The sequence below is a fragment of the Channa argus genome, chromosome 5 (assembly GCF_033026475.1).
Source record: "Channa argus isolate prfri chromosome 5, Channa argus male v1.0, whole genome shotgun sequence".
Classification (NCBI taxonomy): domain Eukaryota; kingdom Metazoa; phylum Chordata; class Actinopteri; order Anabantiformes; family Channidae; genus Channa; species Channa argus.
The window spans coordinates 9,984,021-9,997,887 of record NC_090201.1 but is presented as its reverse complement, the minus strand read 5'-3'; the positions used below and the strand labels follow the sequence as shown (position 1 = coordinate 9,997,887).

Sequence of the window (13,867 nt, the reverse complement as noted above, 5' to 3'; positions counted from 1 at the left end):
GGTGAGAGGAGCTCAGTGCATCGGGGGGTGGGTCCCCAAGCAGTCTAAGCCTATGGCAGCATAACTATAACTAACTATATGCTTTATTAAAGAGGAATGTTTTAAGCCTAGACTTAAAAGTAGAGAGGGTGTCTGCTTCCCGAATCCGAACTGGGAGCTGGTTCCACAAGAGAGGAGCTTGATAGCTAAAGGCTCTACCTCCCATTCTACCTTTGGAAATTCTGGGAGCCACAAGTAGGCCTGCATTCTGAGAGCGAAGTGGTCTACTGGGATGATATGGTGCTATGAGGTCTTCTAAATATGATGGAGCCTGACCATTCAGAGCTTTATATGTAAGAAGCAGGGTTTTAAATTCTATTCTAAACATAAAGGAGTAATTTCTATTAACGTAGAAAAGTTGCTCTCAGTTTAAAAGTAGCAAAAATAGAGAGAGATATTAAAAAATTTGTTTTTATCATATTTACTATCACTACACTAAATTCATGACCTACTTGTTATTACAACTTCTATTATGTGCATATTATTTGTATGATGTCATGTCCATTTAAGCATCTCGTCTGCCACCCTGTCCCCAGATCAGTGTTGTCAGCACCTTCTGACCACATGGTGGTGTTCTTTGACACCCCAATACCACAAACACATGGTTTCCTCTACTATGTCACTAATTTCACTTTCAATTGACATTTGGTTTGTTAGTCAGAATGTCCAAAATGTTGAAAAGGGTTGCACCAAAACAAGCAAATAATGAAGACAGACATTAACAAGTAAAAATCCTCAAATGACAAACTAAGACTTGTACTTCCTGAACAATGGGAAAAATTACAATTATTTCCAACTTGTCGCATCTCAGAATGGAAGTTAAGACTTGGCTACCCTCAAACTTTCTCTGAAATTAGTCTAAATAATCTGGAGAAAATATCTGACTCTCTTGGCTTATTAGATATTTAACAGCCATTCTAATTTTGTCTTGCAGTCATCAGGAAAGAGAGTGATCGGTACTGAACGAATAGGTTGTGAGATGTTGGGTAATGACAGCCAAGGATTTTAAACAGAGATGTATCATAAACCACAGAAGCTGGTCCAGGTGCCTCATTTATCAACCATTCATATGCAGGGGTTTGTTGCTGCATATGAATTTATGTACATTTATAATCTCTCGTTACCAGGCGTGCAAACAAATTGCATGTGGTAAATGTGTATATTCAAGGATAAACTCATAATCAAGTCCTGTTGGCGCATGCGCACGGCTCACTCATGGTCCCACCACAGAAGCAAAGACGTGTGGCAGTGGTAAAGCACAGACACAATATTCGTTCGTTCATATCCATAAATCCTGCTCTCACTGACGACAATTTAAACTCGTCTGTGATGTTTCTCATTAGCTACATTCGCCCGAAACATAGGGCTACCGGGACTTTCAGGTATTTAGGAGGCGTTTCTGTATGTAAATGAGCCTGCACGTGCTCGAGCAGATGGCTATAGTACAGCTGAGTTTTATCATCAGCCACCGCTTTGATAAATACCACTTTTTTCGTTCGTACAGACCGTCCCTGCCCAAACATATAGAACTTGGTTTCACGCGCGTTTTCTCGACAGCAGCTTTGCTGTGTTCTCGTAACCCAGGTGACTGGGCCGGACGGGGCGGATCCAGGATGCTGAGGCGGCCTCTCATTGGTTGATCCGCGTGGTGAGGAGTGGGACGGGAGGTCGCTGTGCCAGCTGTGAGGGGAGCAACGGAACCATCTGGAGAGTACTAAAGGCACCAAGACCCGCTGTTTCACGTCTCACCTTCACTAGCAGCTTGGACACTGCAAGGTCTGCGTCTTGGAAAGGTGTGCTGCTCGTTCTTCGCCTGTAAAAGTAAGCGTTTTGTTTAACCTACTTTGGGGCGTTGTTTGGCACGTGCATGCGTGTGTGAAAGGCTGGATGAATATCTGTGTATTGTATGGTTCCCCCCCCCGTCATTTTGTTCAACTTGAAACCTAAATATTCACACTGCCACACTTTTAAAACTCATATTTTTTTTAAAATTGTATGCAGCTCAAGTGTCTGTAGAACTTCAAGAACAATGGATAATAGTGTGTTGTACTGTAATGTTAACCAAAAACAAAAAGAAACATAGTATGTTGTAAAGACATTATTCTCATACATGTCATGTCTGACCCTGGTGTCCATGAGATTTTCCTAAAAACTGCAAGGTTCCTCTGATTCTCTAGACATCCATGAGTTCTTTCTTTTGTCACTCGCTGTGGGATTCTGGATCTGTTCAGCTCAGGGCCTAACAGGCACTTGATGGTTGATTTATGCTTTTCACAAATGAACAATAGAATAGCTCTGGCTCTGACAGAAAAAGCAATAAAATCAGTATGTGGAATTTGGGGATTTTCCAGTCGAGCTGACAAACTTTGTCTACCTTTCACAGACAGACAGCTTTCTTTTTTGTTTGGCCTCGTAGTTCTTATGAAAGACTAGATGTATAAACATATGAAATTAATAGTTCCTTTTACATGCTGTAAGTATAAGTCATATTTTTTTGTATTGTTGGTGTATTTGACACATGCTGATTGGACTAATTTTGCTCACTCAGACTTGTTCATAAATGCATTCGGTCCTCCATTGGACGTTTTTTAAAAACACACTGTTTATTCTTGCACTCTGGGTCAAATTATCTGCTATGACAAGCAACACAACACACTCAAAATTAAAAGGCCTCCTGGTGAACTTGTTCCGATTCATAACGTAAACCATATGTTTCACTCTGACAAGTATCTTATAACAGTTTATTGTCTGTGTACTCCAGGGGTGTTTTTTTAAAGAGTGTTTGACTGTTACTATGACATCACTTTGGAAAGAACCCCCCACTCCCTTCTACACGTTAAAGACTTAGATGTCTCCTTACTTTCACTGTCTTCCTTGGAACATTCCTCCCTGGGGGCTTTTCCATTCCATTGACACGTTAATGGCTTACCATGAAATATGGAGTTGACCTCAGCTGCACAGCCTCCAGGCACATATCAGCACATAAATAAGAACACCCACCCCACGGGGGTCCACATTTGCTCTCCATGAGGCTCGTAGTAGGATAAAGAGAGGAATCCTCATGTCAGCAACATAACAAGCATTCGCATCCAAACGCTCACAATTTCATTTTCTTCTCTCTTGTACTTGCAGCAAATAAATATTCAATATCTGCTCAACATAGTGTGAAACTGTGGTGAATTCTTTTTCATACTTACACTTGTGGTTTCAGAGAGACCAGGGAGATGGCAATGGTAGCCTGATAGTAGCCAAACCAAAGTAACACTCGAAAACACTTCTGAAACACTCAAAAACACTACCCTGAAACTGCAGCACAAATTACTGTCTGCCTCCTCCTGTCTTCAGATAACATTCAGCCCTCAATTTAACTCTTTGAAATTGGAAAATGCAACCTGCTCTTCTTGAGTAATATTCAAAACATGGTTAAGTACATTGTCATCATCATCATCGTTGTTGTCATTGTCATTATCATCATCATCTCCTGTTGTTTTATCTCCCTCTAGATCACTGGTTTTTCATCCCTCTTGCATCATGCTGCATCGAGTTGCTGTCCTCTCCATCACCTTGCTGTGCATCTTGTTACTGTGCAATGCCCAGTCAGAGTCCGGCACCCACGTAATCCAGCTACGTCTAGCCGGGGAGAAGCGTAAACACTACGAGGGCCGGGTGGAAGTTTTCTACAATGGAGAGTGGGGGACGGTGTGTGATGATGATTTCTCCATCAACGCTGCACAAGTGGTGTGCAGAGAGCTTGGCTTTTTAGATGCTGTGTCCTGGTCACCCTCAGCAAAGTATGGAAAAGGAGAAGGTAAGAGCTATGCAGACTTTTATAAGTGACAAAGTATTATCTAATTAAAGTTCAACTCAAAATCTTTTTTTTTTCAGCTATCTAAGAACTGAGATGAGGACTATAGGGAAATAATCTCATCAAACCACCAACCACACAGATTCAAATACAGTATATCTCTTCATAAAGTTTAATATTTTCCATGGAAACCTTGAATGAGGTACATGTTTCCCGCTGTCTGACTGCTCATATCCGCAGGCACTGCTTTCCCCATTATAGTACAAGGGCGACACAACAATCAGTTGGGTACATTAGAACATGATCAGGGTGGTGGGGGAGACTGGAAACACTGAGTGTGTGTAGATCAGACACACACAGACAGTCTCATCTCCTCTCTTTCCATCATGTATAAATTCCCACATTACAGTTAAAATGCTAATGATATTCTCAGCTATGTTAATGGGATATCCTCGACAGGACTTGGCAGTATTTGTAAGTTGGTAGCTGGTATTTAAAAGTGTCCCTTGTTAAAGGTAAATTTTTCCACTGGGTCAGTAATATTTAGCCATCCACATTAAAAGTCAAGTAATTACCATAGTTGTTGGTCATAGTCATTATAACAATTTGGATAATCACAAATATGAAGTAATGCACCCTGTGCATGCACACTATACATTAAGCAATTTAAAAAATATTTGATGTACAGTATGTGTGTTACTGTACATGAATAAACTGGCTGTCGGAAACGCTACTGTGCACATCTCATTTTAGCAATAGTGTAAAGATGGCAGCCTTGGGATTTTGTTAAGATGTCGGCTGTGTTTCTGATGTTTTTTTCGCTGCATGTTTGTTTTATCAGGTCATTTATCAGGTAATGATGAGGTGGGTTCCGCTTTTCCAAATAGGATTTTACTATAGGAGAATAATTTTAAAGGAGGCCTAAACGAGTTAAGTGCATTTGAATTAAGGTAAACAACTTATCTTTGTGTTTTCTTGTTGCTGGGAGAGACATAATGTAATTCCCATCATAATGACCAATTAACTTTTGTAAGAAACCAGCTATTATTTTTAAATGAAGACAAGATTACAAAACAAGAATAAAGACATCCCTTTTGGAAACAGAGTGTTTTCTTGATGTCAAATAAATCCACGGGTGTCTTTATACTGTTACCTGCATTATTTGCAAACTTATGTACACCAGCATAAAATCTTTTTTTAAAACACTTCTGGGTTTAGTATGAGGTTGACATAAATGTAAATAAAAGCTCAGGTTGAAAATTAATGGTTTGTTCTGCACTGTGCTTTAAACTGGTTTGTGGAATTACAAAGCCGTAGGACATGGTTTTAACACAGGAGTTCAGATTTCTCACAACTGGCAATACCGATTATTTATTTAGACAAAAGTGTACTGAGACCTGCCACATGGAAACTCTGCTGCATTTCAGCAGCAGAAGACTTGGCACTTATTATGAAAACATTCCAGACATAATCATCTGCTGCCAGGAGGCAGCTACGTGACTGTATAGCATGCAGTCATCTTCAAGTCATGATCAGGATGTTCCTCAGCAACATGTTGAAACTGCAAGGAAACAAGCAGTCCTTTGGTGGTTTTCATGGCCACAGTTACATGGCTCCACTCACAGCTGATTCAGAACAGCCAGCTGGACACCAGACGATCCACTTCAGTCATAACAGCTCTTTTTGGCCAGGTTTTGTCTAAAAAATGCATCAGGTTATGTCCAAATACATCTCCACGTGAGTAGGTTTAGTACTTCTTGTGATTAGACTTTAGTGGAAATGATGACATAAATATCAGTAGGTAGTGACTTACAGAGTAGGTTTTATACAACTGTGCTAAAACCCCCGACTTAAAATTTACAGTAAAATGACTGAATCCTGTCTTAATCATGTCTTTGCTTCTTTCTGTTCTAGGCCGTATCTGGCTAGACAATGTACACTGCACTGGTAGAGAGAAGAGCCTGGCTCAGTGTGAGTCCAATGGCTTTGGAGTCTCTGACTGTAAACATTCAGAAGATGTGGGGGTGGTCTGCAACCAAAAACGCATTTCAGGTTTTAAGTTCATCCGCAACCAGGCCAACACCATTAAGGTAGGTTCACATGGAAAAACACGCTGTCAAAATGTGTACACAATTAAACCCACAAACATACAGTAAATACCGTGGATATGTACAAAGAAGCATAAAATCTCATTCAAACAACCACCAGGTGCGGATCACTTGATCAGATGATTAATAGCACTTGAGCAGCTTCTATACATGGGTCAGGTACATACATGTAACCTCAGCACAATAATAAAAAAAGAAAGGACAGGCTTTGGCTGAAAGAAACATGTTTCAGTAGTGCTTGGCTATAAGTAACTCCAAGTATTCTCTTTAAATCCTTCCAACTTTTAGGTCTGAACCCAAACAGGTACCTGGAATTAACATGTAGCTTTTTGAATGAAGCCTTTAGCATGTCCCAGCTAACTTCAGACTATTGGTTTGCCAACTTGGTTTGCACCATTAACACCTAAATTATTGTCTTATGATGCAAAGACTAATAATGTTTAAACCTGTTGCTAGTTGGTTGGAAACATATGTACTGCCATGCAATTGTACCTATGTACCTTAACCAGAATGCCACTGTAGCATCACAAGCTCTAAGCATTTTTAATGATACTTTAAACTTACTTTCTTGTCATTTTAACTTGTATATATGTATAGAGGCATACATGAAGAAATGTGTGTGTCCGACTTAAAGGTATCCATCAAAATGGATGTAGAGGAAAACTAACTAGCCTTTTTTGTTGTTTAGTCTAATAGTTTTTGAAGAATGCGTGATTTTTGAGTGTTGTTCTTGTGAAATCTACCAAGTATTTTAGTTTACATAGTAATCAAACTATATTTTCATTAAGTGCCACTCAGATTTATTCACCATGCCCAAACCTCTTTTATTTCACTTAAAATCTCTCAATTGATGTGTTTTGTCAGCTGAGCTAGCTATACAACAGTTACATATGGCAGTTTGTAGGCATAGATATCAGTAACAGCTAATGTCAACACGAGAACTGGTGCATGTTGAAATCATTTCAATTTAGTGATGCATAAATCTTCTTGTAATAAACAATTGTAACTAGCATCTGTAACAGCTGATCTAACAGGCTCTATATAATTACATGAATAAAAACTAGTAACTGATTTAGTAATGATTTAGTATCTATTAGACCATTATTTCAAATAATGGTCTCTTAGACAAAGCAAGTTCTTGCGTGTAGATAGTCTTATCTGCCCTGACACGAGTGCAGCGAAATAATCCAAAAGTCAGCATATCACTGTGTGTAATGTCGAGCTGTTCACTGCACCATTTGCACTGATGACTTTGCCAGGCTCCTATTAGTCTAAGTCTGCCCACACCAGACCCCCACTCTTCGGCCTGGGAGATTTTAGAGATGACTCAGAGGGGGGAAAGACCATCCTGTCTGGCTGTTGGGAACGCCTCTGTACCGGATGGAAAGTCAGTGTGGGTTTGTGAACGTGAGGGGAGGAAGGGACGTGGAAAAGAAGACAGAGACAGTCGTTGAAAACAAGTTGTTTAGGACACTGCCTTAGAGGATTTCCCTATAAACACCAGACCAATAAGATGAAGCAATTTTTTTATGGCAGCTTAGAAGCCAGTGGCTGTTCCAACAGTTTGTTCTTGCATTTATACCAGAGTGTTTTTTGTTGTTGTTGTTTGTGCATGCTGGAGTGTGTTACCAGGCTCTCGTCCAACAAGAGCAGAAACTGTGAATGTGTTTTTATTGGACTGAGTTAAGACAACGTGGCTGAGTTGAGCATCTAAAACCACTGTGTATCTTTCTCATGCTTCTTTAAAAGGACCCTCTTCACAAAGATATTATTTTTACAGAGAGAATATTTTTACAGGTATTATTTTTACAGGTCTTGTATGTAAGCAGTTCTCTGCGTTCTCTGGTTTTCCTGTGTCGTAAGGGTCTTGGGGTTGTTGCTGCAGTCCAGTCCCCCACACTGTAAATATTTCCTCCATCTGGCAGAAATCTTTCAAGTCACAGGGGAGAGGAATGGGAACAAGGTGTAGCTACACCTCTTTAACCAACCTCAAGCTGACATCATCAATGGGCCACACTGTTCCTTCAATCTGTTTATTCACAGCATGAATTGACATTCTGTGCTCACGGAGGAAAGTAAACACCCTAACCCTGGGTGCGCTACAGTCCGAGTCAAGTTCAATACTGAAAGGATGAAGCAGTGAGCATTTTCACCACCATACGAATGCTTTTGCACCTAAATATACGTGTATGATAAAAAGCTTCTTGGCAGCTCAATTTTAGGGTCTTAACTAGAAGTGTCAGTGATGTGTCTATTTTGTAGTTTTATTTGATGCATCTAAATGTACATAAGATGTACATAAAATAATCTGAATTTGAGTCACAAAATTTTATTACCAGAAATTTTATCATGGTGTTTTCCAGTAATTCAGGGTAAATGTACAGTTCACAAAGTTGATTTTTTCATGAGGTTTATATTGGGAGATTACTATAGAAGGTAGGAGAATATGTGGCAATAGGACCTTGACAGTTCACTCTGGCAAGTTTAACTTTGACCACAAATAAAATCATCAGTCTGTCATTAATAATAATAAAATAAAGCAGTTTCCACTGGCACGATTTGCAATCAAAAGCGTGCTGCTCAGAACACAAAACAAAGATTTCAGAATATCAAGTAATTTTACTAAAAACATGTCTTTCTCAGGCAGACCAGGTTCCTGGCAGAGCCATCTAAAGCTATGACCTTCCCAACAGCTGCTTTGTCTATCTTTAACACTGTCTGCTACTTATCTTAACCGTGGAGGCTACATGTATGTCTTTCTCGTCTATACAACCATTGTAAGCTGGTAATAGATGACATCATATGCACATACAGTAGGACTATGTTATTGTCATGACTAATATTTTGTTAAGATTTTTATTTTTTATGGAGTGTTTGTTGCCCCCACACCATTCTAGCAACACTCCCACATCAGTAAGTGTTGGGGCACTTTCTGTCTTCACTTTCTTTCTTTTTTTCTTTTTCTTTTTCTTCTTGGCAAGAGGCACGAGTCTCTCCGTCAGTAGGGGGGATTAAATTTGGATGGAATAAAACTTTGTTTATCATCAGTTAGCTGGGACATTTCAACCAACCACCATTGAGCTGTTTTAGAATGGCACATGATCACTGCCTGCCACTTCAGTCTGCATGTTTGATGTTTACAAGAATGTGTTGATTCATATGAGCATAATTAACATAACCATAGGGTTTTAGTTATATTTGATAGGAGCTATTCTGGGAAGTTATTTTCTCTGTGTGTTTTCGAAATTGTTGGCCTTGCTACATAATTATGTCAGTTATGGAATATATTGTCCTTTGCAGAATTAAATTTACCGATTAGAAATGTTGATTACAAACACTTTAAATAAACTTATGCTTACTCTGATTTTGTTGTTCACAAACCAAAGCAGATAAAAATAAGTAATTTCTTTGTAAAAGTATTTACCTGCTACTGCTTGCAAACCTTTACATTGTTATAAACAGATAATTAATCTAGATCAGTTCATCCTTTCTAAGGATGAAACCTTAGAAAATAAAATCTGCTCCAAAAGCAGCTGCTGTTGCCCAACAACCACTTAATGTGTTAACTGTAACTACATACTTCCATCTCAAATGAACACAAAGACACCTGAAGCCTTAAACAAACACTGCAGTAAAAGCTTTTGGATTCTTTGCAAATCAAACCAAGGCTTTGCACTGCTGATGGTTTCATTTACAAGAATTCCAGGTTCTCATATTCTCTGCTATACAACAAAAGGAAACCTGAACCAGAGTCAAATGAGATTTCCTTTTATCATGATGGATGCTTTGGGCAGGGTTTTTTTTTTTTTTATTATTATTTTTGTTTTTTTCCAAATTCACTCAGACTAGTGATTGTAAAGCAGGTACTTTGTAAAGCATCTGTAACAGCCATTTTATATGTAAGAAAATGTACCAGATTACTTAAATATGCATACTTAAGTACTGTAAAATGTTGGGGTACTTGTAGCCAACTCTATTTAGGTATTTGCAGATACAAAGTAACTACCCACACCACCCTCCAGGACAAGGCTCCCCTCTAGCCATAAATCCCAATTTAAGTACTGAACATGTGCTTGTAAGGGGGAGACTGACCGAAGGGAGAAAAGGCTGTTGCATGTCAGGAAGCTGAAGAAAGTTTCTCTCTCCTGCAGACAGATCCACCACATGTTCAAGTGCTTGATCCTAACGTGGCCTCAGCTCTCCTTTGGGCTGCAAAGTGCCCAAATATTTTGCTGACTTAGTTCAAGTGAATTATTCCATGGCCATGGCAAATTTACATGCTGGGATAATGCATACATTATGCTATTAAAAGAATAAAGGTGCCAAGATTTGCTTTAATTCAACATCTCACAGAAAAAGGTTACAGCTGCCCATACATATATAGTATTTTTTTATTAAATTCACCTTATACCAAAATCCACAATATAGTGTGCAGTTCTTTTTCAGCATCCCATTGTAGACTACAGTATATAACTTAAATGAGTTTGTGTGCTTACCTATGAAGATTCAGTGACAGTCAACTATAGCTTATTAGTTTAGTATAAACACTCCAACAGAAAAATATCTAACCTACCTAAGACTAAATGTTACAAAAGGTGCCTACAATAAGTCTATAAGGATCACTGCATTACACAAAATTATATTTTGTGGGGGCTTACGGTGAGAAGTTGTAGTTTTACGTGAGGCTCAGTATCTGACTATTTTCACTGTGACAAGACTACAAAAAGTACCCTAGCAAGCAAAGTACAAATTGAGCCTGTACAGATTGAACTAACAAAGTGTAGAGATTAAACAGACTAAACAATTTCATTAGAGCAATTTGGTGGCGCTTTTGTGAGGATATTTTAGTTAGTTTAGCTTCATATTGAAAGGACAGACAGTTATTGTGAGAGTTGCCTCACAGTTGCCTGATCTAATCCTTAGCAAGACAAATTTTCAAAACACTTTCTAAAAACAAATTAAAAAAAAGATTCCTTTAATTACATGTGAAGCAATCTGAATGATGACCGATTTATTTTAAATGTTTCCCTTATTACTGTATAGCACTTTGTACTTTGTTTGATAAGTGCTTTATAAATAAAGTTATTATTATTCCACTCATGAAATAGAGGCCATTTATACATTTGTACACTTCAGCCTAGTCTGTGTACCTGTATCAACTGTTTTCTTTCTCTTCCAAAAACGAGGAACCACATTGATAACTACAGTATTTGATCTGCAAAGCATACAACTACTTACTGCACAGAGTACACACACACACACACTAGCCCAGCATAGTCAGTCAGGCAGACTGGGGGCCGGTCAGGAGTGAGGCAGATGTGAAAGTCATTTAAAAAGAGACTTGCTGTTCTCCTGCTTTTCATCTGAACTGTGGAGTGATTATCGTTCATACTTGCCATGTTTCGTAAGGTGGAGGGGATGGCTGGGTGGGTGTGAGTCTGGGGGCACATGCAAATAAACGTGCAGCACATCTGGAAGGCTGAGTAAAAGGGAAGAAATGCACAGTAGTAGAAGCATTAGTCAGACACTGCTTGACTACAGTCTCATATTCACATATCTCCATTCTACAGGGGACCCAGTCAGACAAACAGGTCTGCACTCCATTTAGAAATACTTCAGTACTGGTCACAAAAAAAAGAAAAGCCTAATGAATTAATCATAGTAAGATGAGGTAATATAAAAAGAAATGTTCATTTGAGAATTAACCTCAACCTAATCTCTGACAAACTGCGTCTAAAAACTGTGGAATAATTTCAGAAAAATGTTCCTCAATGTAAAATTGCGAAGACTTTGAAGATCCCACCATCTACAATATATAATATAATCAAAAGGTTCAACGAACCAGAAGGAATTTCTGTGCACAAGGGACAAGCCCAAAGGTCAAAACTGGATGCATGTGATCTTTGGGCCCTCAGGCAGCACTGCATAGGCTCAAGAACACTTCCAGAAATCACTGTCTGTAAACAAGGTTCGCTGTCCAATGCACAAATGTAAGTTAAGGCTGTATTATGCATAGAAAAAGCCATATGTGAACACGATCAAGAAATGTCGCATTATTCTTAGGTCCAAAGCTCCTTAAAAATGGTCTGCGGCAAAGTGGGAAACTGTTCTGTGGTCAGATGAATCAAATTTTAATTTTTTTGGGAAACAATGGTTGCCCTGTTCTGTGGACTAAACAGAAAAGTGTACAGTTCAAAAGCCTGCATCTTTGATGGGATGGGGGTGTGTTAGTGCCTATGGCTTAGGCAGCTTACATATCTGGAAAGCCACCATCAATGCTGAAAAATACATAGAGCTTTTAGAGCATCATATGCTACCATCCAGACAACGTCTCTTTCAGGGAAGGCCTTGCATATTTCAGCAAGACAATTCTGAAACACATGCTGCATCCAGGTGCTGGACTGGCCTGCCTGCAGTCCCTTTCACCAATAAAAAACATTTGGCATATTATAAAACAGAATATCTAGGACTGTTGAGAATCCTGCATCAGATAAGAATGGGACAACATTCCTCTCATAAAACTCCAGCAACTGGTCTCCTCACTTCCCAGACAGTTGATAAAAGAAAAGGTGAATCTGCACAATGGTAAACATCATCCTCTTCCGCCTTTTTTTAAATCATTCCATTCTGTTTTTATTTATGTTTTACACATCTTCCCATTCCCAATAATGCTTATTATCTGCTAGATCCATATGTATCATACAGATTCAGAGTGGTATAAGTCTTCTCATTTGGCAAGTAAGCATGAAATTGTTATGCTCCATGACAAACAGTTTATGATACGTACTTGTTTATTTATGTGTGGAAATGATCTTCCTAAACACCTCTTAAAAACAAAAAGGGCTAGGCTATAAACAAACTGCTCCATGGTTGCATGACTTAAATGTCACCAACACTAAAGAATTTATAACTGGATTAAATACACTTACCTTGTGTACAGAAGCCTTTTTTATTATAGTGACCTGATAAAGTTAGTTATTGTGAGCTATGAAGTCAACGATCCTTTAAATATGGGATAAGTCTCCATATTCAGCCTGATGAACCAAAAACCTATTGAAAAATACATATTAAATTACGGAAGTACAAAAATGGAAAAAAGCAATTTACAGGTTTTTGGATTTTTTCCTACAGTTCTCTTTAATAGGTGACCAAGATGTCACAGAGGGTCAAGAAATGAGTGTAAAAAACCTGATCTGTGTGACGATCTGGGCCTTGCCAAGACAGGATTACGCTGAGTTTATGTCTGGTGATCTGTTTTTGGGTGGGTGAGGGGGGTAACGCCCTCTCAGATTCAGACAGCCAGTTTCCTCTCTTTGACCAAAATGTGAGCCAAATGCAACACTGGTCAGACCCTTCTCAGTTTCCCATTTTATCCTCACGTACCTCTTATCCTGTCTCTATTTTAGCCTTCACACCTGGCTACACTCTGGATTGTGATTTTTCTGTATGATTTCAAGTTCTGTTCTTTAGGAATTATTCATATTGTTTTTATATTTGTCTTTTTGTTGTTGTTCCATTTTGTTAGCTCCGTGTTTTTATACCACAATGAAGAATCTCTACATTATTTTGTGATGCTGTTATACTGAAGCAAAGAAAATTTTAAAAAAATCTAAAATTTAACTTGAGATCAGCAGATCCCTGATCACAAGCACATCTCTTCACCCTGTCATCCTGCCAGGCATTGACGGAAAACACTCTGTCATGCAATGGCCAGCAGGAATCTCTTCATGAAAGAGTGGTTTTTACCACTGTGGTCAGTGGGAGGACTGGGGTCATTGTAGAAACAGTCTGAGTTAGTGGTGGCTCCTCTTGCCACTGCATTGCAATTTTTAGTGTTTAGAGAAGCCTTGAACATTCCTTAGGGCTGACGCCATCTCAGGAAACCACTGTGTGGGCAAAAGTTTAATATTTCAGG

At 38.9% G+C, this 13,867-nt stretch overlaps 1 protein-coding gene across 1 annotated transcript in view; it reads left to right on the top strand.

Annotated features, from left to right (window-relative positions):
- The first annotated feature begins 1,699 nt into the window (after positions 1–1,699).
- The window catches only part of loxl2a (lysyl oxidase-like 2a), a 27,282-nt gene continuing 15,114 nt past the window's right edge, over positions 1,700–13,867 (top strand). The window contains exons 1-3 of the mRNA XM_067505435.1: positions 1,700–1,860; positions 3,543–3,847; positions 5,759–5,934. Of these exons, the coding sequence (XP_067361536.1) occupies positions 3,571–3,847; positions 5,759–5,934 (453 nt within the window). The 5' untranslated portion in view covers positions 1,700–1,860; positions 3,543–3,570. The remainder of the gene's footprint in view (positions 1,861–3,542; positions 3,848–5,758; positions 5,935–13,867) is intronic.